Consider the following 21,102-nt stretch of genomic DNA (forward strand, 5'->3'; position numbering starts at 1 on the left):
TCTGGAATTCTCTGCCCGTTGAAGTGGTGGAGGCTGCCTCGCTAAATATTTTTAAGAAGCGGGTTGATGGGTTTTTGATAAGAGAGGGGATTAAGGGTTATGGGGAGAGGGCGGGAAAGTGGAACTGAGCCACGACAGATCAGCCATGATCTTATTGAATGGCGGGGCAGGCTCGAAGGGCTAGATGGCCTACTCCTGCTCCTATTTCTTATGTTCTTATGTCATGTCCCAGCCGATTCAAGAACAGCTTCTTCCCTGCTGCTGTCAGACTTTTGAATGGACTTATCCTGCATAAAGTTGATCTTTCTCTACATCCTAGCTATGACTGTAACACTAATTCTGCACTCTCTCATTTCCTTCTCTATGAAACATATGCTTTATCTGTATAGCGCAAGAAACAATACTTTTCACTGTATATTAATAAATCAAATTATTTGAACAAACCAGGAATTGAGGGATATAAACAGTTGGTCTAGATAGGACAATGTGATTGGTGCAGACTTGGAGGGCCGAAGGGCCTGCTCCTGTGCTGCACTGTTCTTTGTATTTCAGATTTCCAGGATCCACATCATTTTATTGCTCCATCAATTCCCAGTTACGAACACACCATCCCCATGTGGACATGTACTTCCATTTGCTAATAACTGTTCAGTCAAAATCCTGCAATCTCTGTGTACTATGCATCATCAATGCAAGGAACATAAGAACATAAGAAATAGGAGGAGTAGGCCATCTAGCCCTTCGAGCCTGCCCCGCCATTCAATAACATCATGGCTGATCTGTCGTGGCTCAGTTCCACAATCCCGCCCTCTCCCCATAGCCCTTAATCCCCTTGCCTACCAAAAACCCATCAACCCGTGTCTTAAAAATATTGAGCGAGGCAGCCTCCACCACTTCAACGGGCAGAGAATTCCAGAGATTCACCACCCTTTGAGTGAAGAAGTTCCTCCTCAACTCCGTTCTAAACCGCCCCCCCCCCCTTTATCCTGAGGCTGTGCCCCTCTAGTCCTACTGTCCTTTCTGAGCGGGAAGAGCCTCTCCACCTCTATCCTATCCATCCCATTCATCATCTTATACGTCTCAATGAGATCTCCCCTCATTCTTCTAAACTCTAACGAGTACAAGCCTAGTTTATTCAGCCTCTCCTCATAGCTCAACCCCCTCAACTCCGGTATCAGCCTAGTAAACCTCCTCTGCACTCCCTCCAAGGCCAAAATATCCTTGCGTCAGTGCGGCGACCAAAACTGCACACAGTACTCCAGCTGCGGCCTCACCAGTGCCCTGTACAGCTGCAGCAAGACCTCCCTACTTTTATATTCAATCCCCCTCGCTATGAAGGCCAGCATCCCATTCGCCTTCCTGACCACCTGCTGCACCTGCAGGCTGGGTTTTTGTGACTCATGCACAAGGACCCCGAGGTCCCTCTGCACCGTCGCATGCTGCAGTTTTTCACCCCGTAAGTAACAGTCCTTCCTACCATTATTCCTACCGAAGTGGACAACCTCACATTTGCCAACATTAAATTCCATTTGCCAGTTCCTGACCCATTCACCCAGCCTATCTAGATCCTTCTGCAGACTCTCCACACCCTCCGCACAATTTGCCATTCCACCAATCTTGGCGTCATCAGCAAATTTCGACACCATACACTCGGTTCCCTCCTCCAGATCATCTATATAAATGGTAAATAGCTGAGGCCCCAGCACCGATCCCTGGGGCACTCCACTAGTCACCAACCGCCAATCCGAATAGCACCCATTGACCCCCACTCTCTGCCTCCTATTTGACAGCCAATCCTCTATCCACGCTAACACCCTACCCCCAACTCCATGCCCCCTGACCTTCTGCAATAACCTCTTGTGAGGCACCTTGTCAAACGCCTTCTGAAAATCCAGGAAGACCACATCCACCAGCTCTCCTCTATCCACCGCCCTAGACACATCCTCACAGAACTCCAATAAATTCATCAGACACGACTTCCCCTCAACGAAACCGTGCTGCGTCTGCTCTACCAAACAATTCTCCTCAAGATGCCTCGCTATTTCCTCCTTGATCACGGATTCTAACATTTTTCATACAACAGACGTTAAACTAACCGGCCTATAATTCCCCGCCTTTTGCCTGCCACCCTTCTTAAACAACGGCGTAACATTAGCCGTTTTCCAATCTTCCGGCACTTCCCCGGAATCCAGCAACATTTGGGAAATAATCACCAAGGCATACACTATCACCTCCGCCATTTCCTTCAGAACCCTTGGATGCATTCCATCCGGTCCTGGGAACTTGTCCACAATCAGTCCCTCCAGTCTGTCGAGCACCACCTCTCTAGTAACAATAATGTCATTCAGCAGACTGTTCCTCAGCAGACCGACCTTCCAACGCACTCCCCCAATCAACATTCGCCAATTCCTCTCTCATCCTACCATACACCCCTCTGTTCAAACAAAGGACACATGTCCGGGAGCCCACTTTCTCCTCCTCCATCTGCATCGGAAACTCCACCATACAATGATCACTCTTCCCAAGAGGATCCTTCACCACAAGGTCCCTAATTCTACCCGCCTCATTACATAACACCAGATCCAAGATAGCTCGCTCTCTCGTCAGCTCCAACGCACACTGTTCGAGGAAACTATCCCGGCAGCATTCCAAGAACTCCTCCTCAAGCCCACCGCGTCCAACATGGGTCGACCAATCAATATGTAGATTGAACTCCCCCATAATTACCGCCGTTCCATTCCTGCACGCCACATTTATTTGCGCGTTAACAGCCTGCCCTACCTCCAGATCATTATTCGGGGGCCTATAAACAACACTCACCAGCGTCTTCCTCCCTTTGCTGTTCCTAATCTCCACCCACAACGATTCCACGTTCTGCTCTTTGGTTCCTATATCATCCCTTACTACCACCCCGAAGCTATCCTTAATCAGCAGAGCTACGCCCTCCCCTTTTTCCTCCTTCCTAAACACTTGATACCCCTGAACATTCAGCTCCCAGTCCCTGTCACCTTGCAGCCACGTCTCTGTAATGGCCACCAGATCATATCCATTTGTGCTGATCTGCGCCACCAGCTCATCCACTTAATTCCGAATGCTTCGTGCATTCAGATAAAGTGCCTTCATCCCAGCCTTCACCTGTACCCTATTTGCCAGAACGCCACCAACCATACTCACGCCCCCTACTCCTTTTATTATTGGGACATCCTTGGCCTCCCCCCTTACCTGCACCCTCTCCCATTCAGAATATGTGTTCCCATTGGGTGAGGTTCATTGCTGAGATCACCATATTATAAAACAGTCACCCTCTTTGTCAATTGCACTGTCCGTGTTCAGTCTCTGAAGATGGCATTGGGCAGGTTTGCCAATTTTGATTGGGTTACATTCCTGGAGGTTTCATCCCATGACCTCCCACCTTTGAACTGTCACACCCCACTCACTCCAACCACTGGTTCATTTTCCTGATGCATCTGTCAACCTGCAACCAATGGGAAAGTGGATGGAGTGTTTGATGTTGGATAGATGAATGTTAACCAGCTGTGTAAAAACCATTTCCTTCATTACCAGTACTTTTATAATTGATGGATGGAAATGTTCAAAGGAAATTAAAAGGACATCATATTTAAAGGTCTCTCCCATTTGTGTTTCACTGGGAACTAGAAGTTCCCAGGACTAGAGGGCACAGCCTCAAGATAAGGGGGGGGATGTAGTTTAGAACGGAGTTGAGGAGGAACTTCTTCACTCAAAGGGTGGTGAATCTCTGGAATTCTCTACATGTTGAAGTGGTGAAGGCTGCCTCGCTAAGTATATTTAAGACGCGGGTTGATGGGTTTTTGATAGGCAAGGGGATTAAGGGTTATGGGGAGAAAGCGGGAAAGTGGAACTGAGCCACTTCAGATCAGCCATGATGTTATTGAATGGCAGGGCAGGCTCGAAGGGCTAGATGGCCTACTCCTGCTCCTATTTCTTATGTTCTTATGTAATGTCACCTACCCTCGCACTGCCCCCCCCCCCCCCAACACAATTAGTTTAAAGCCCTAACTACAGTCCTATTTACATGATTTGCCAGGACTCTGGTCCCAGCACAGTTCAGACCAACCCCTACCCCAATACTGATGCCAATGCCCCATAAATTCAAATCCATTCCTCCCACACCAATCCCTGAGCCACCCATGCACTTCCTTAACCTTATCAACCCTACGCCCGTCTGCACTCGGTTCAGGCAGTAGTCTGGAGATAACCACCTTGTCGGTTCTACTTTTTAATTCCATTCCCAGCATTTCAAACTCCCTCCCCAGATCCTCAGTTCGCACTTTGCCTACGTCGTTGGCACCCACATGTACAACAACAACCGGGTTCTCACCCTCCCACTCCAGGTTCCTCTGCAGCCCAGCTGCGACATCCTGGACCCGAGCACCAGGCAGACAACACACCCTTCTGTGCACTTTGTCATTGTGACAAAGGACAGTGTCAATACCCTTAACCACATTATCCCCAATTACTACTATGTTCCTTTTCACCTTCTCTTTGCCTACGACCTGTGTCTGCATCACTGTACCGTGTGCAGTTTGCTCACCAAGCTCACCGCCCTCGTTCTCGTCCACACTGGAAGCAAGAACCTCAAACCTGTTATGCAGATTGAGAGGCTGAGGCATCTGGTTCCCACCCTCCTTCCTCCGGTCCCCACCCTCCTTTCTCTCAGCAGCCCCGTCCTGTTCCTGACCCTTAGAGTTAGCCAGTCTAGGAGGGGTGGAGGACAAGAGCATTTGAAGGCAATGTACCATCTGGAGAACTGCAGATACAAAATAAAGACAGTTCCAAAACCACCCACATGCCAAGCTCAGAAAAAATACTTTAATGATAACTGCATCAGGAGAATAACACAAACGTTGGCCTAGTCATATTAAGATAGATTTCTGACGCTAACAACTTACTCAGTATGGCACTCAAGAAAATATTCCCTTGGGTTGCTTTCTGCAGCTACAAATGCAAGGTTAGAAATAATTTTAAACGAATACTATCTATGTGCTGGCAGAGGGGATGGGGGAATTGGGAGGGGTGCATTTGAAGTCATTCTAACTGGCTCACCAAATTCACTATCAGATCGCATTCTGCCAATAAGCAAATAAAATTTATTTAGACTGGAGAATTTAACTCATCTACGAAGCTGATTTTGTTTTTTCCACTATTTCTCCCTTTACTCGGACCACTGATCATTTCAGGACATCAGTAGTCATCTGATAGATAGCCTGAACAGCTTACATTTACAAAGCACTTTCAACAAACTCTTGGCATGCTTGCTATGTTTGACTAAGTGTCAGCAAGTTATTTAACATAGGAAGACTTTTTAACTCTATCAGATCCTTGCCACATGTGATATCCTTACTCTTATCATTGGAAGTTATCAGGGGCAAGAAGTTCATCCAATTTCTTTCCTTTAAGCTCAAGGACAAGGAAGTCAATTGGCAGATTCCCAACTGCCATGTTGACCAAGATCAGGACTTGAACTTGAGGCTTGTCTGGTCCGCATGGTTTAACAAAATGTGATACCACAGTTCACAAGTGACCCAAAGAAGCTGTTCATAACAGCATGTAGGCTGAATCTGGAACAATTTCCTAATTGATGTTATCCTCGTAGGCATATGGGTTCACAGAGGTCCTCATCCAGTCGATTGAAGTGTCTCAATTATTTTCAGGAACATATCATCTTCTGTTCTCGCTGAAATCAAGGCGTTTTTACTCTACTCCAATTCCATTGTGTCCTCACGTGCAGAACTCTGTCCACCCGTATCACTCACAAACAAACACACTTGCTTCCATACAACCATAAGCAACAATACAGCCACTTTATCAGTCAACTGCCAATTCCTTGCCAAACTACAACCACTATTCCCACTGACCATTTAAATGCACCAAGCCATGCAATGTGTTTGCAGTGAGACACAGAAAATTACTGAGGTGCAAGCCGACTGACATTGAGCGTTAAACATCCAAGCGGATTTGCTCGTGTGTATATATCTGGCTAGTTTCACATTCAAACACCAACGTGCCCACATTTTGTCTCACTTCAGTGTCGCATGATAATTCAGGATTATGAAACAAGCACTCTCTCTCAACAGCACTCAGAGACTCTTATAATTGAGCTTTTATAGATTGTTTTCAACATGCCAATTTCTGGCATATAACCTGACATATGAATCACAAGCCATTCTGTAAAACTTGGCTCCATGTTAAAGAGTTAAAAACTTGGCAATGAAGCCATTGTGTATTTCGCAAGCAGAGACAACAGCTATCGAGGTTATTTCCGCCAGTTAAAGTCTCTTCAGGAAATTCACTCATCATCTTCCATTCCCTCACCATACCCAGCGAAGAACGAGCCTTCGTAATTTCCTGACTTATACTGAATTTAGAGCCAACATCATCCACAACTGTGGAAGACACAAGTTCACAGGACAAGACACCACATCCAGAGATGCACTACTCCAGTTGAACTATCTTTCCCAGGATGAGGTAGGTTTCTTCAGGAAGATTCAGAAGTTGACCTCGAGTCTACAAGTGCGCATAAATCCAAAGTTCAAGATTAACTGAACAACAAACAGTACAGATAATGGAGTGTAAGCAATGATGGTTCAGTTATTGGGAAAGGAATTTCATTTCTTGCCCCAAACCAACCCAGGTTTGCCTGAGTCAATTACAGAACCTCAAAGTCAAGAGATACATTAACCTCATAATTAGAAGAATCATAGAAATCCTATAGTACAGAAAGAGGCCATCTGGCCCATCGAGTCTGCACCGACCACAATCCCACCCAGGCTCTACCCCCATATCCTTACATATTTATCTGCTAATCCCTCTAATCTACACATCTCAGGACACTAAGGTGCAATTTTAGCATGGCCAATCAACCTAACCCGCACATCTTTGGACTGTGGGAGGAAACCAGAGCATCCAGAAGAAACCCACACAGACTCGAGGAGAATGTGCAAACTTCAGAGAGACAGTAACCCAAACTGGGAATTGAACCCAGGTCCCTGGAGCTGTGAAGCAGCTGTACTACCGTGCTGCCCCAGTCGTAACCTAGTGTTACTATTCCCCTGCCTCCTCTCCCAACATTTATTGCCCATTCCTAACTGCCCAGAAGAAGGGGTAGTAAGCCACCTTGTCGGACTTTTGCAGTCCATTAGATGTTGGAAGCCCTGCATTGCTGTTTGAGGGGGAATGTCACGATTTGACCCATTGACAGTGAAGGAACGGCACTATCATTCCACATCAGGGCAGTGTGGGGCTTGGAGGAGAATCGCAGGTGGCAGTATTTCCATGCATCTGCTGCCTTTGCCCTTCCAATGTAGAGGTTGTGGGTTTGCAAGATGCTAAGGAGCACTGATGAGTTGCTGCAATACACCTTGTTGATGCGATACAACGCTGCCACTGCGCACTGGTGCTGAAGAAAATGAACATTTGAGGTGGTGGGTGGGGTGGCAGTCATGCAACTGCTTTGTCTCAGATGGTGTTGAGTCTCATGTTTTGTTGGAGCTGTGTTCACCCAGGCAAGTTTGAATTGTGCCTTGTACATAAGAACATAAGAAATAGGAAAGAGTCTCTCCACCTCTATCCTATCCATCCCATTCATCATCTTATACGTCTCAATGAGATCTCCCCTCATTCTTCTAAACTCTAACGAGTACAAGCCTAGTTTATTCAGCCTCTCCTCATAGCTCAATCCCCTCAACTCCGGTATCAGCCTAGTAAACCTCCTCTGCACTCCCTCCAGGGCCAAAATATCCTTGCGCAGGTGCGGCGCCCAAAACTGCACACAGTACTCCAGCTGCGGCCTCACCAATGCCCTATACAGCTGCAGCAAGACCTCCCTACTTTTATATTCAATCCCCCTCGCTATGAAGGCCAGCATCCCATTCGCCTTCCTGACCACCTGCTGCACCTGCAAGCTGGGTTTTTGCGACTCATGCACAAGGACCCCGAGGTCCCTCTGCACCGTCGCCTGCTGCAGTTTTTCGCCACGTAAGTAATAGTCCTTCCTACCATTATTCCTACCAAAGTGGACCACCTCACACTTGCCAACATTAAATTCCATTTGCCATTTCCTGGCCCATTCGCCCAGCCTATCTAGATCCTTCTGCAGACTCTCCACACCCTCCGCACAATTTGCCTTTCCCCCAATCTTGGTGTCATCAGCAAATTTCGACACCCTGCACTCGGTTCCCTCCTCCAGATCATCTATATAAATGGTAAATAGCTGAGGCCCCAGCACCGACCCCTGGGGCACCCCACTAGTCACCAACCGCCAATCCGAATAGCACCCGTTGACCCCCACTCTCTGCCTCCTATTTGACAACCAATCCTCTATCCACGCTAACACCCTACCCCCAACTCCATGTCCCCTGACCTTCTGCAATAACCTCTTGTGAGGTACCTTGTCAAACGCCTTCTGAAAATCCAGAAAGACCACATCCACCGGCTCTCCTCTATCCACTGCCCTAGACACATCCTCATAGAACTCCAGTAAATTTGTCAGACACGACTTCCCTTTAATGAAACCGTGTTGCGTCCGCCCTATCAAGCAATTCCCTTCAAGATGCCTCGCAATTTCCTGCTTAATGACGGATTCTAACATTTTACCTACCACAGACGTTAAACTAACCGGCCTATAATTCCCCGCCTTTTGCCTGGCACCCTTCTTAAACAACGGCGTAACATTAGCCGTTTTCCAATCTTCCGGCACTTCCCCGGAATCCAGCGACTGTAGATAGATACAGGCTTCAGAGAGTGGGAAGCTGAGTTGCTCTGCTGCATTTCCAACCTTTGGTCTGCTCTTGGAGCCACAATATTGAAATAGCTGGTTAAGTTCAGATTCTGACGTTAAAGGATGTTGACGGTGGTAGATTCAGCCATAGTCATGCCACTCAATGTCATAAGGAAATGGTCAGATTTTCTCTTGTTGGAGATGGTCATTGCCTGGCATTTCTGTTGCTTGACTGTTAATGTAACAGTGGTCATTAGTTTAAATGCACTGTTGGCAACTAGTGAAACTAGCACTCCTACCTCATCAGACTTTCACATTGCTCAATCCCAGGAAAAAAAGACTTTTGGCAAGTATTTTCTATCTGTCTTTACAGCAGAAGGCACAAAATGTATCCCAAGAATCGTGGGAAAGCAAGGTGCAGTGGGGGAAGCAAAGGGAGGGAGGAACTTGAAATAATAATGATATAAAGTACAAAGAAACAAAGGACTAAAGGTCTTAGGTGCTGTGCACCTAATGGCCTGCATCCTACGGTATAAAAGGAAGTGGCTGCACAGATAGTGGATAAACTGAGTGCAATCTTGCAGATTCCAGAAAGGTTCCAACTGAGTGGAAAATTATAAATGTGATGCCACAATTCAAGAAATTAGGGAGACACAAAGCAGGGAACAACAGGCAGTTAGCCTTTCATCTGCTGATGACAAAATGCGAGCATCCATTATTAAGGATGTAGCAACAGGTAATTTAGAAAATCATAATATCATCAGGCAGAGTCAACATCTTTTTGCAGAAGAGATATAGTGCGATAAATTTATTAGAATTCTTTGAGGATGTGACGTACAGGGTGGATAATGCAGCAACAATAGTTGGAGTGTACTTATATTCCCAAAAAGCGAAGAGGCGTAGCATAAAAATTTCACAAACTAAGAGTGGAATACTACAGAGATCAATGCTGGGGCCTCAACAACTGATCTACATTAATGACTTGGATGAATGGACCAACTGTAGGGGAGGCGATGGCCTCGTAGTATTATTGCGAGACTGTTAATCCAGAAACTCAGCTGGGGACCAGGTTCAAATCCCACCACGCAGATGGTGAAATTTGAATTCAACAAAACATAACTGGTATTAAGAATCTACTGATGACCATGAAACCATTGTCAATTGTGGAAAAAAAACCAGCGGCTTCACTAATGTCCTTGGTGGAAGGAAACGTGCCATCCTTATCTGGCCTCCAGCGCCACAGCAATGTCGTTGACTTTCAACCAGGGATGGACAATAAATGCTGGCCAGCCAGCGATGCCCACATCCCACAAATGAATAAAAAATTGCCATCTAAATTGCTGATGATACAAAGATAGGTAGGAAAGTAGTTATGAGGAAGATATAAAGCATTTGTAAAGATGTAGATATGTTAAGCGAGTGGCGAACTAGCTGACAAATGGTGTATAATGTGGAAAAACGTAAGGTGGTATACCTCTGAAAGTTTGTCACAAATAAGACTTCCATTAACACTCAATAAAGTTACTGTCAAATACCAAGTCCACACTCCGGCGCCTCTTTGGATCAACGCACCTAACCGGCATATCTTTTGCAATGTGGGAGGAAACCGACGCAGACACAGAGAACGTGCAAACTTCGTACAGACAGTGACCCAAGCCGAGAATCGAACCCGGGTCTCTGGCACTGTTAAGACAGCAGTGCTAACACCTGTGCTGCCCACCTATCAATAATGTGGGAATTAAGAGCAGTGCAGGTCAGTCAGCCCTTTGAATCTGCTCCACCATTCAATAAAACTACGGCTGATCTGATTCGAATCTCAACCTCACATACCCCTCAAAAGTTTTCACTCCCTTGTTAATCAAGGGTCTATTAACTCTGCCTTAAAAATATTCAAAGACCATGTTTTCACTGCCTTTTGGAGAGATTTCCAGAGGCTCTCAGCCTTCAGAAAATATTTCTCCTCATCCCCGTCATAAATGAGTCACCCCTTATTTTTAAACCATGACCCCCTACTTATCTCTAGATTCAATACGGTCATTTAAGAGACTTCTGGATGAGTACATGGGACTTGGTAAGATTGAGGGTTATAGGTAAGCCCAGTAGGTAGAGATTTGTTTGGTGGGCCTGTTTGTGCTGTAGTTTTTCTATGTTCTATTCTCCCACAAGAGTAAACATGCTCTCCACATCCAATCAGTATCTGACTGCTTTCGATGAACTTGTCCTTACTTCTTCTAAATTCTCCAAGCTTTCCTCATCAGGCAACCCTCCCATTCCTGGTATGAGTCGAGTAATCATTCTCTGCTTCCAGTGCCTTTAAATCCTTCCTTAAATAATGAGACCAATCCTGTACAAAATCCTCCAGATGTGGGCTCAACAATGCCCTGTACAACTGAAGCATGACCTGCCTACTTCTGTGATCAAGTCCTCTCACAATAAACAAAACATTCCGTTAGCTTTCCTAATCACTTGCCATACCTGCATACCAACCTTTCGCAACAGAACAGAAAATAATGGAAAATCTCAGCAGATCTGACAGCATCTGAGAGAGAAAATAGAGCCAACTAGTCTTTTGTGATTCATACAATTGGGACACCCAGATACCTCTGCAGTGCTCTGCAATTTCTCACCATTTAGATAATCAGCTCCTTCCTGCTAAAATGAACTACTTCACATCTGCCCACATTATACACCATTTGCCAGGCATTTTGCCGACTCAAGTCCCTTTGTACCTTAGTCATATTCCATAGAACCACAGAACACTACAGCACAGAAACAGCCCCTTGGCCCTTCTTGGCTGTGCCAAACCATTTTTCTGCCTGGTTGCACGGACCTGCACCTGGACCATATCCCTCCACACCCCTCTCATGCATGTACCTGTCCAAGTTTTCCTTAAAAGTGACCCTGCTTTCACCACTTCATCTGGCAGCTCATTCCAAACTACCACCACTCTCTGTGTGAAGAACTGCCCCCCCCAATATTCCCTTTAAACTTCTCCCACTTCACCCTTAACCCATGTCCTCTAGTTTTTTTCTCCCCTAGCCTCAGTGGAAAAAGCCTGCTTGCATTCATTCCATCTATACCCGTAATTTTATACACCTCTTTTCAAAGCTTCCCTCATTTTTCTACGCTTCAGGGAATAAAGCCCTAACTTATTCAACCTTTCTCTGTAACTCAGTTTCTCAATTCCCTGCAACATCCCTGCAAACCTTCTGTGCACTCTTTCAACCTTACAAATATCCTTCCTGTAATTAGGTGATCAAAACTGCACACAATACTCTAAATTTGGCCTCATCAATGTCTTATACAACCTAGCCATAACATTCCAACTCTCAAGGCCAATGTTCCAAAAGCACTCTTTACATCCTATCTACTGGTGACTCCACTTCTGGAGAATTATGTATCTGCATTCCTAAATCCCTCTGTCCTACTACACTCTTCAGTGTCCTACCATTTACCTTGTATGTTCTACCTTGATTTGTCCTTCCAAAGTGCAATATCTCACACCTGTCTGCATTGAACTCCATCTGTCATTTTTCAGCCCATTTTTCTAGCTGGTCCAAATCCCTCTGCAAGCTTTGAAAATCTTCCTCGCTGATACTACACCTCCAATCTTTGTATCATCAGCAAATCTGCTGATCCAATTTACCACAGTATCATCCAGATCATTGATACAGATGACAAACAACAACGGACCCAGCACTGATCCCTATAGCACACCACTAGTCACAGGCCTCCACTCAGAGAAGCAATCCTCCACTACCACTCACTGGCTTCTTCCATTGAGCCAATGTCTAATCCAACTGACAACCTCTCCACATATACCTAGCAACTGAACCTTCCAAACTAACCTTGTCAAAGGCCTTACTGAAGTCCATGTAGACAACATCACTGCCTTCCCTTCATCCAGTTTCCTGGTAACCTCCTTGATTGATTAAACATGATCTACCACACACAAAGCCATGCTGACTCTCCTTAATAAGTCCCTGTCTATCCAAGTATTTGTAGATCTGATCTCTTAGTACTCCTTCCAATAATTTACCTACTACTGACATCAAGCTTACTGGCCTATAATTTCCTGGATTACTTTCAGGAGAGCCTTTTTTAAACAACGGAACAATCCTTCAATCATCCGGCACCTTACCCATGGATACCGACATTTTAAATATATCAGCCAGGGCCCCTGCAATTTCCAACACCAGTCTCCTTCAAGGTCCGAGGGAATACCCTGTCCGGACTTGGGGATTTATCTACTCTGATTTGCCTCAAGACAGCAAGCACCTCCTTCCCTTTAATCTGTATAGGTTCCATGACCTCCCTACTTGTTTGCCTTGTTTCCGTAGACTCCATGCCAGTTTCCTTAGTAAATATGGATACAAAATACCCATTTAATATCTCCCCCATTTCTTTTGGTTCCATATAAAAGAATTTTGAATTTATATAATCGTACAATCCCCGCCATGCAGAAGAGGCCATTTGGCCGATTGGATATGCACCTACTATCTGACAAAGTGTCTTACCGAGGCTCTTTCTCCTGTTCTATCCCCTACTGCCCGTGGCTAATCCATCTAACCTATGCATCTTTAGAGTGTGGGAGAAAACCAGAGCATTCAGTGGAAACCCATGCAGACACAGGGACAATGTGTAAACTTCATATAGCCACCCAAGTCTGAAATTGAACCCAGGTCCCTGGAGCTGTGAGGCAGCAGTATTAAGCACTGTACCACCATGACACCCTAAATTTATTTTCATCCCTACCTTTGTGTCATCAACAAATTTAGTAACCACATCTTCAGTTCCTTCATCCAAGTCCTTTATATAAAACATTAAAAACTTAAAGAAGCAGCACTGACCCCTGTGGACACCACTCATCACATCCTGACAACCAGAAAATGACCCATTTAAAGGGAGGAAGAACAGAGAAGATTTAAATAAACACAACGTAGAATGCTGCAGTACAAAAGGACTAGGTGTCACTGTACATGAATGACATAAGATTAGCGTGCAGATACAGCAAGCAATTTGGAAGACAAAAATGAAATTGGCCTTTATTGCAAGTTTGGTGCAGGATAACAATTTGGATGTCATGTTATAACTATCTACCATATTGAAACCATACTTTGAGTACCATGTATAGATTTTGCCTCCTTATGGGTAGGCTTGTCCTGAAGCATTTCAAAGAACGTTCACCAAACCAATTCCTGAGATGAAGGACTTGTCTTAAGACAAAAGATTAAACTGGAACTCACTGAAGTTAAGAAGCAGCAGAGGTGATCTTACTAACAAAAAAAAATGCTGAGGGTACTTGACAGGGTTAATGCTCAATCGGCATTGGTCCTTGTGAGGAAATCTGGAACTTTTTCAAAATAAAGGAGTCGCACATTTAAGGAGAGAGATGAGGAGGAACTTTCTTCAGAGTCTTTGAAATTCCCTTCCCTGGGGAACAGCAATGGCTGGTTTGTGGAATATATTCAAGGCTGAGCAAGACAAATCTTTGGTCAACAAGCGAGTCCTGAGGAGCAGCAGTGGAGTTAAAACCACAATCAAGTCAATGATCTTATTGAATTGCACAACAGGCTTAAGGGGCACAGTGGCCAATTCCTGCTCTATTTCTGAGGTTCACAAGAATTATTACTCAGAAAAACACTCGCACCTGTGAAACACACCCCAGGGAGGGTCAAGCATTTTAAAAAGGGAGGGAGGAAAAGAAAGGCAGAGAAAAACCTTCAGCTCAAATTTGCTATTTATTTACCTTTGGTTTGGGACATTTTCCCCCAGTGAAGCATCATGAGTTTGTCCAACAGCTAATTTTTTTTCTAATTCGCTCATCAGGGAGAGACACTATATTCTTACTGCAAAACTGAGTAGAAGCAGCTGTGGGCCCTGCCCAACTTCAATCCCTTAATATCGCACACAATTTAAAATACAGGTGTTTTTATTTTTCCTTGGCTTCTTCTCCAATGGAACCTGCCCAGTTTACATCATAGGGTGGATTTTAGAATCCCAATGAAAGGCGTTCTTTTTCCAAATCGGCATCCATGGAAGAACCTCCTCCCACAGCAACCAAAACAGAACCAAACCCACATACACAAGGTGCTTGGTAGTAATTAGGGGCATGATCAGAGATATGATACCTCCCTATGCCAGAAAACTTGAGGCCAACTGCAGCACCCCAACTGCGACCCTGGCTAAGGATAATAAAGTAAGAAGTCTCACAAGCCAGGTTAAAGTCCAACAGGTTTATCAGGTAGCAAAAGCCACTAGTTTTCAGAGCGGTTGCTGCCCCTTCATCAGGTGAGTAAACCTGTTGGACTTCAACATGGTGTTGTGAGACTTCTAAATGTGTTTACCCCAGTCCAACGCCAGTGTCTCCACATTAAGGATAATAAACTCTGCACAGACTGAACTTGGGACAATTCTAGTCTGTGTCGCATCATGTACTGCACGCTCTCATCTGAGGAAGATGAATCTTTTTCCAAGTATTACCAATGCACTAGGTAGAAGAATGACAGTTAAAAATGTATTCAACAGGTGCATGGGACAAGTACCAGATTGTTATCCTGGAACAACCAGACACAACAATATGTTTATAACATGTCACTGACAGTCAGAATGTAACACAATAGCAGGGTAAATTGGAAATCTTTGTTCAGAACATCTGGAGTACAAAGTGTGGGGGTGGCAGGGATTGGGATATTTATTCCCTTTATTTATTGGGACGTCCAAAGCAATGTTGTAATTGGGCTTATTTAGTGCCCAGGGTTGGGTAGAGATGATATTTTAGCCAATATGACTGAATGTGGTGCAATATCAAGAACTCATCCCTCAAACTGGTGTCACCGCCAGTAAAAGGGGAGCCAGCCAGGATAGAATGTATGATACTGGACATGTTCCGCAATTGGCAAAGTATGAAAATTACAGAGTGCGATTTAACGCAATCAACTAAACGCAACATATGTTTCAGTCAGGCAAGACCGATCTTCACACATTTCAATCTCCAAATTTCACAACAAGATTCAGCTTTGACATGGATATTTTACACCTTGCTTTCTTCCTTTAAGACATGCCTTAAACTGAATTCTTTGACCGACCGGTTGGTCAACTGACTTCATATTTTCTTCATAAATCTAACTTGATTCCATTGATGCAGATCCCCTTTGCGTCAAACAACCTCAGTCACAAAAATTCCCCACAACGACTTCAACAGGTTAGCATTGAAGAACAGCTTGATCAATCCCAGTAAGGCAATGGTGGATTTACGACAGAGGAAATAAGGATACACAGACACAGTGCATCAAAGACAGCACTGCAACTTGAATCACAAAATCAGAGAAACTTGCTCAAATGCAAGTAAAACAGGTCAAGCCCTCTATGATCCAGTATATCACGTAATTGTCACAAGTCTCTGTGCCAGCAGTTCTGGTACAGCACAAACTTGAATGTCGTATTGTTAAGAGGGAGCAATCAAGTGAGTAAACAATTCCTTTGACAGCCAGCACAGGACACGCCATCATAAGTATGCAGGTAACACTCTACCAATGCAGTAAAACTATAATGGGACAACTATACTGAAACCAACTACAACCCAGCATACAATTAACAGCAGCAAAAGGAGACTGTTACACCCCCACTACAGAATGGAGGAGGACATGGGATAGTTTAAAATATCCTAAAGTCAATGTCATTTTATTTTAAAAATGCCAGTCTGTCGAAACATATCCCATTTTGAAAGTTATGACTTTTATTTTAATACCATGCCCCAGGAACTACCCCTCTGCCAAGGAGCATTCCCTTCACGTGAGCCCTCAGAGCAGTTGTCAGGCATGACTTCACTGCAGGTGCTATCACAAAGAACAGAGTACAGCACAGGAACAAGCCCTCCTGCCCACCAAGCCCGATGCCTGCCGAAACGAAAACTGTATACACTTAGGGAGTCCATATCCTTCCATTCCCATTCACAGCCAAGCTCAATCTTGTTCTCTTTCAGAATACAAGCAAACTCTTTCCAATACAGGTCATTCAATAACAAGCAGCAGTTAGAACCCTAAGTTTCGTTTCCCTTCCTGAACCCAGGGTCACTGAGGCAATCTGCATCAGCTCAGTCCAGTTAGCTCATTCACACAGGCCAAGGACTGAACACAGAAACTCTTGATCAGAATGTATAGCATCATGCCAAGTAGGGTATTTACCCAGTCGATATCACTAACATGTTTGTGAAGTTATAAAATTTAACAACTCAGGCACAAACTATTGCCATTGTTCCAGTTACACTCATTGCCAATCTTCAACAGTTAACATCATTGCAAGGGCATGGGTAACCACAGTTCGGTTTCAACCAAATGGAAGCAGCACCCACTGCCAACCTCCTGTACAACTATTAGCGCAGTCTTACCTGGTAGGGAAAGGTACATTTTCCAGGTTTAAAAACTGAGCAGCAACAAGTTCCTGCTCTGCAAACATTCACCTTGTGTTTACGTGCGTTAACCTGGTGATCAGGTCCCTGAGCACTTCATAACCCAGGCCTGGCAGCATTTTAATTTCACCCCATGTGGGACGAGACTATCAACTCCAGTAAAGTTCACTGCTTCAGTCCAGATCTGGTTGGACCTTGTTTCTAGAGTTGCACCAAACAGTTCAGAGTTGGTACAAAAACATCACTGTTTAGACTCAGACAGCACTGAGTAGCATCACAACTAAATACTGGGCAAAACTATGCAAGAATATGCAGCATAACTCAACTACAGACATACTCTCTTCCACCTTCTTCTGTTGAGAAAAAAATACAAAAGTCTGAGATCACATACCAACTGACTCAAGAACAGCTTCTTCCCTGCTGCATGTCTTTTGAATGGACCTACCTGGTATTAATTTGATCTTTTTCGACACCCGAGCTTAACACTACATTCTGCACTTCCTCCTTTCCTTCTCCCTGATGTACCCTATGAACAGTATGCTTTCTCTATATAGCACGAAACAATACTTTTCCCAACATATGTTACAATAATAAACAAAATCAACAAAGCACTAATATTTCAGCACAATGTTTAGTGTCCCAAACCACCTCTGAAATAACATGGCGGAATCACAGACTGAAAGCGTTAAATTATAACAATCCTACAAGGTACTCAAAGGTGATAAACACACCCAGCAATGCTGGTCATTTTGCCGTCTTTGTATCGGAACAGTTAATCTAATCTCTTCAATGTAATTGAAGCTCACTTTGCAGATCAGAGTGCAGGGCCCATAAAGACAAGCCAAAGGTACTCCTTCCACCTGCACGTTTTGGGCATTGTGCACTGTAAGATTTCAAGTAAGTGCAAGGATTAAACACACAAATTGTTTGTATTTCAGTTTAATTGAACTGCCCATCACTAGTTTCACTTTTTGAAGACTTCAAGGCTCCATGCAAGTTCTCTCAAATTGCTGGTAGGTGCAGGCCTGTCACTAATGGTAGTAGTGTAAAGAGATGACTTAAAATAATACCCAGCATTGAGAGGTACTGGTGTCCGTATGTTTATTTCCTCTTATAATGCATTTGTGTACGCAGCACTCACTGCTAACCAAAAAGATGCTTCATTACAACAGATAATCAACTGCGAAACAGTTTGTTTGGATGGATAATTACAGCCAAAACAGATGGCCTATTTAAGAAACAGCAGGATAATAGCCAGGTTGTAGGGGTGGTGTTCTGGAAGGAAAAGATGATCAAGTAGGCCAAAGGGTCACTTTTATCAGAACCCTTCAGGCAGCCCCAAGATTAAAACACTGGCATCCCAGCACATAAATAAGCCAGATGTGTATGCATATCAATAAATGCAAATTAACAGCTGTACTCTAACCACGATGCCTTGTACCAGGCATCGAAATCTTGACCAAGTACATAGTACTTTCCTAATACTAACTCGAACACTTGGTTCAGTCTGTCAAACTTTGCGCCGGTTGCGCGCCAGCCCAGGACTTAAACATGCATTCCTGCTTAACACAGGTACAGTGAATAGAAATTTTGTATTGTTAAACATGTCACCTGCATTCACCTTTCCCTCAAGCACACTGCAAAAATTGCTCTCCATCAAAACTGATGCTAAGTTTGAACTTTGCCCATCATTTCAAACACCAAAGGCCAATAAACACTGCGGTATATTTGCAGAAGAGATAGAATCAGAATGAGGCCTCAACACATCCATCCATGAATTTGGGAGTGTTTCATACTCAGTTCAAGAGATCAAATTAACAGGAGCCTCTTCTTTTTCAAGGGACTCCAAGCACCACATGAAACCCTACTGACAGACTGAAACCAGTGTCATCAGCAAGCTTATTTCTCGTACACGTACGTAAGCCTCTGTGCGGGCTGTACAATGCATTTTAAATTGCTACCAGCCCAAATGATATCTGCAATCACCAGGACTTCAGCCTGGCATCACACAAAATGCCCACTGACACAGCCCAAATTGGAAAAATAGTAACCCAGAATAGAGATGCATCTTAGGGTTCAAAGCCACTACAGTTCCATAACACATCATTACGTTCAACTGAAATCGGAAGGACTGCGCCTGGTGCGTGCAGAAACCAAATAATCCACATACAGTCCAGTAGTTATCACCAATACTCCAGGCTGAAATTTACAATTTATTCATCCATTACATCAGCTTGGAGATCCAGCTGAATCCTTGCAACAGTTCACAAGAACCCAAGTTCAAGATCTCCACTTACTATTCAGTTATTTTTAATAAACTACCTTGCCATACAGAAAAATCTATGGAACAGCAAAATGCCTGTTGCTTTTCACAGATCAGAATTTCACTATTTCAATTAACTCAAACTGTGCAAATCAAAAATGAGAGGAGTACTGTCAAACACAAAATAAAACACACCTTGGGTCCACCACAGGAAACATTCTAGTCAAGAAATGTTTCACTTCAGTTCAACTTCTTCAGTTGAAGACCTACTGTATTCTGTATTTCATATCATTCAACTGCTAAGTACAAATCACAAACCATTCAAAAATTGATATTTATGATGAATTTATATCCCTCAGCTATACTTAATGCAAACAACATAAATGTGATTCATATTTAGCTGTTGAATAATGTACTTCCTCCCGACCTCAACCAACACATCCAGCCTTCCTCATGCATATTAAAAAAAAACACATTTCTGGGTGCATTTAGATTCATTTCCAAGTAATTCATTTGGTGCGTCTGTTGAACCTCACTTGGAATCATCAAGATTTGGGAATTGCAGACAGAGAAATCCACCAAGAAAACTACAACAAGTCTCTTCAATCATGAAACACCAGTGCAGAAAGCAATGGAAGCCAGGGATCTGGGGGCAGGAGGGCAAAGAAAGGAAATATAGTTTTTTTTTACCTTCTGCAACATCATCGTCTATCGCCCCTTTCACCTGAGAGAAACACCACTGAATGTCATTGCCACCACTTCCAACTCCTGAATGAATGGAGAGGGAAAACATTAATATGCAGTAAATATTTCAAAAAATAAAACTACACTTCCATGAGAGGATGTGGGGAGGGGGTGCTGGTTGTAGCTGGGAAGACACTGAAAGCCCTTTCCAGCCTCAGACTGGCTCAGATTAATGTAAAAAATAATTCAACAGACTGAACTCCAGGAATTGTAAATGATTCTATGCACTGTTGAAGGCTTTGGTCCCTCCCAAGCTGCTTCTCAGCCCTTTCCCTCCACTGTGTGGAGGAATAAGTTTAGCATCCAAGTGGCCAGGCCTTGATGGAGAGGAGGAATACGCTTTATATTTCAAAACAAATCCAAAGGGACTGATGGGGAAGCGAGGGGGAGCCTTCACTCCCGCTCACCTCCCTTTTTTATCCACCCTCCTGCTTCAATTCTCACCTGCCATGGCGGTAGCGGCTGGAAATGGAAGTAGCAGGCGTTAGCGCAGTGCCCAAGGATGTGTCGGAGGCTGCAGGCGGACAGGCCGGGCCGCGCTGGCTGGAGGATGGCGGCGGATTGTGTTTGGGAAGCGCTGCCGGGCCCTGCCCGCTCTCCCAGCCTCAAAATGGCGGCGCGCCCGCCCCGGCCATCTTCCGATGACGTCACCGCCCGGGGAGGGAGGGGGAGGGAGCAGGGGGGCGGGGCCACGGGCAGAGACTGGCAGCAGCAGCACAGTCACCGTATCCACACACAGACTGACAGCAGCAGCACAGTCACTGTATCTACACACAGACTGACAGCAGCAGCACAGTCACCGTATCTACACACAGACTGACAGCAGCAGCACAGTCACCGTATCCACACACAGACTGACAGCAGCAGCACAGTCACTGTATCCACACACAGACTGACAGCAGCAGCACAGTCACTGTATCCACACAC

General features: G+C 44.6%; 1 protein-coding gene across 1 annotated transcript in view; it reads right to left on the reverse strand.

Moving 5' to 3' along the window:
• LOC145361460 (serine/threonine-protein phosphatase 2A 55 kDa regulatory subunit B alpha isoform) overlaps positions 1–20,823 on the reverse strand; it is a 93,434-nt gene extending 72,611 nt beyond the window's left edge. The window contains exons 1-2 of the mRNA XM_080217286.1: positions 20,620–20,823; positions 20,122–20,199 (exon numbers count right to left, since the gene is read on the reverse strand). Of these exons, the coding sequence (XP_080073412.1) occupies positions 20,122–20,199; positions 20,620–20,626 (85 nt within the window). The 5' untranslated portion in view covers positions 20,627–20,823. The remainder of the gene's footprint in view (positions 1–20,121; positions 20,200–20,619) is intronic.
• Positions 20,824–21,102: the final 279 nt, after the last annotated feature.

This window comes from Carcharhinus amblyrhynchos, chromosome 34 (genome assembly GCF_965287045.1).
Source record: "Carcharhinus amblyrhynchos chromosome 34, sCarAmb.v2.hapA, whole genome shotgun sequence".
Classification (NCBI taxonomy): domain Eukaryota; kingdom Metazoa; phylum Chordata; class Chondrichthyes; order Carcharhiniformes; family Carcharhinidae; genus Carcharhinus; species Carcharhinus amblyrhynchos.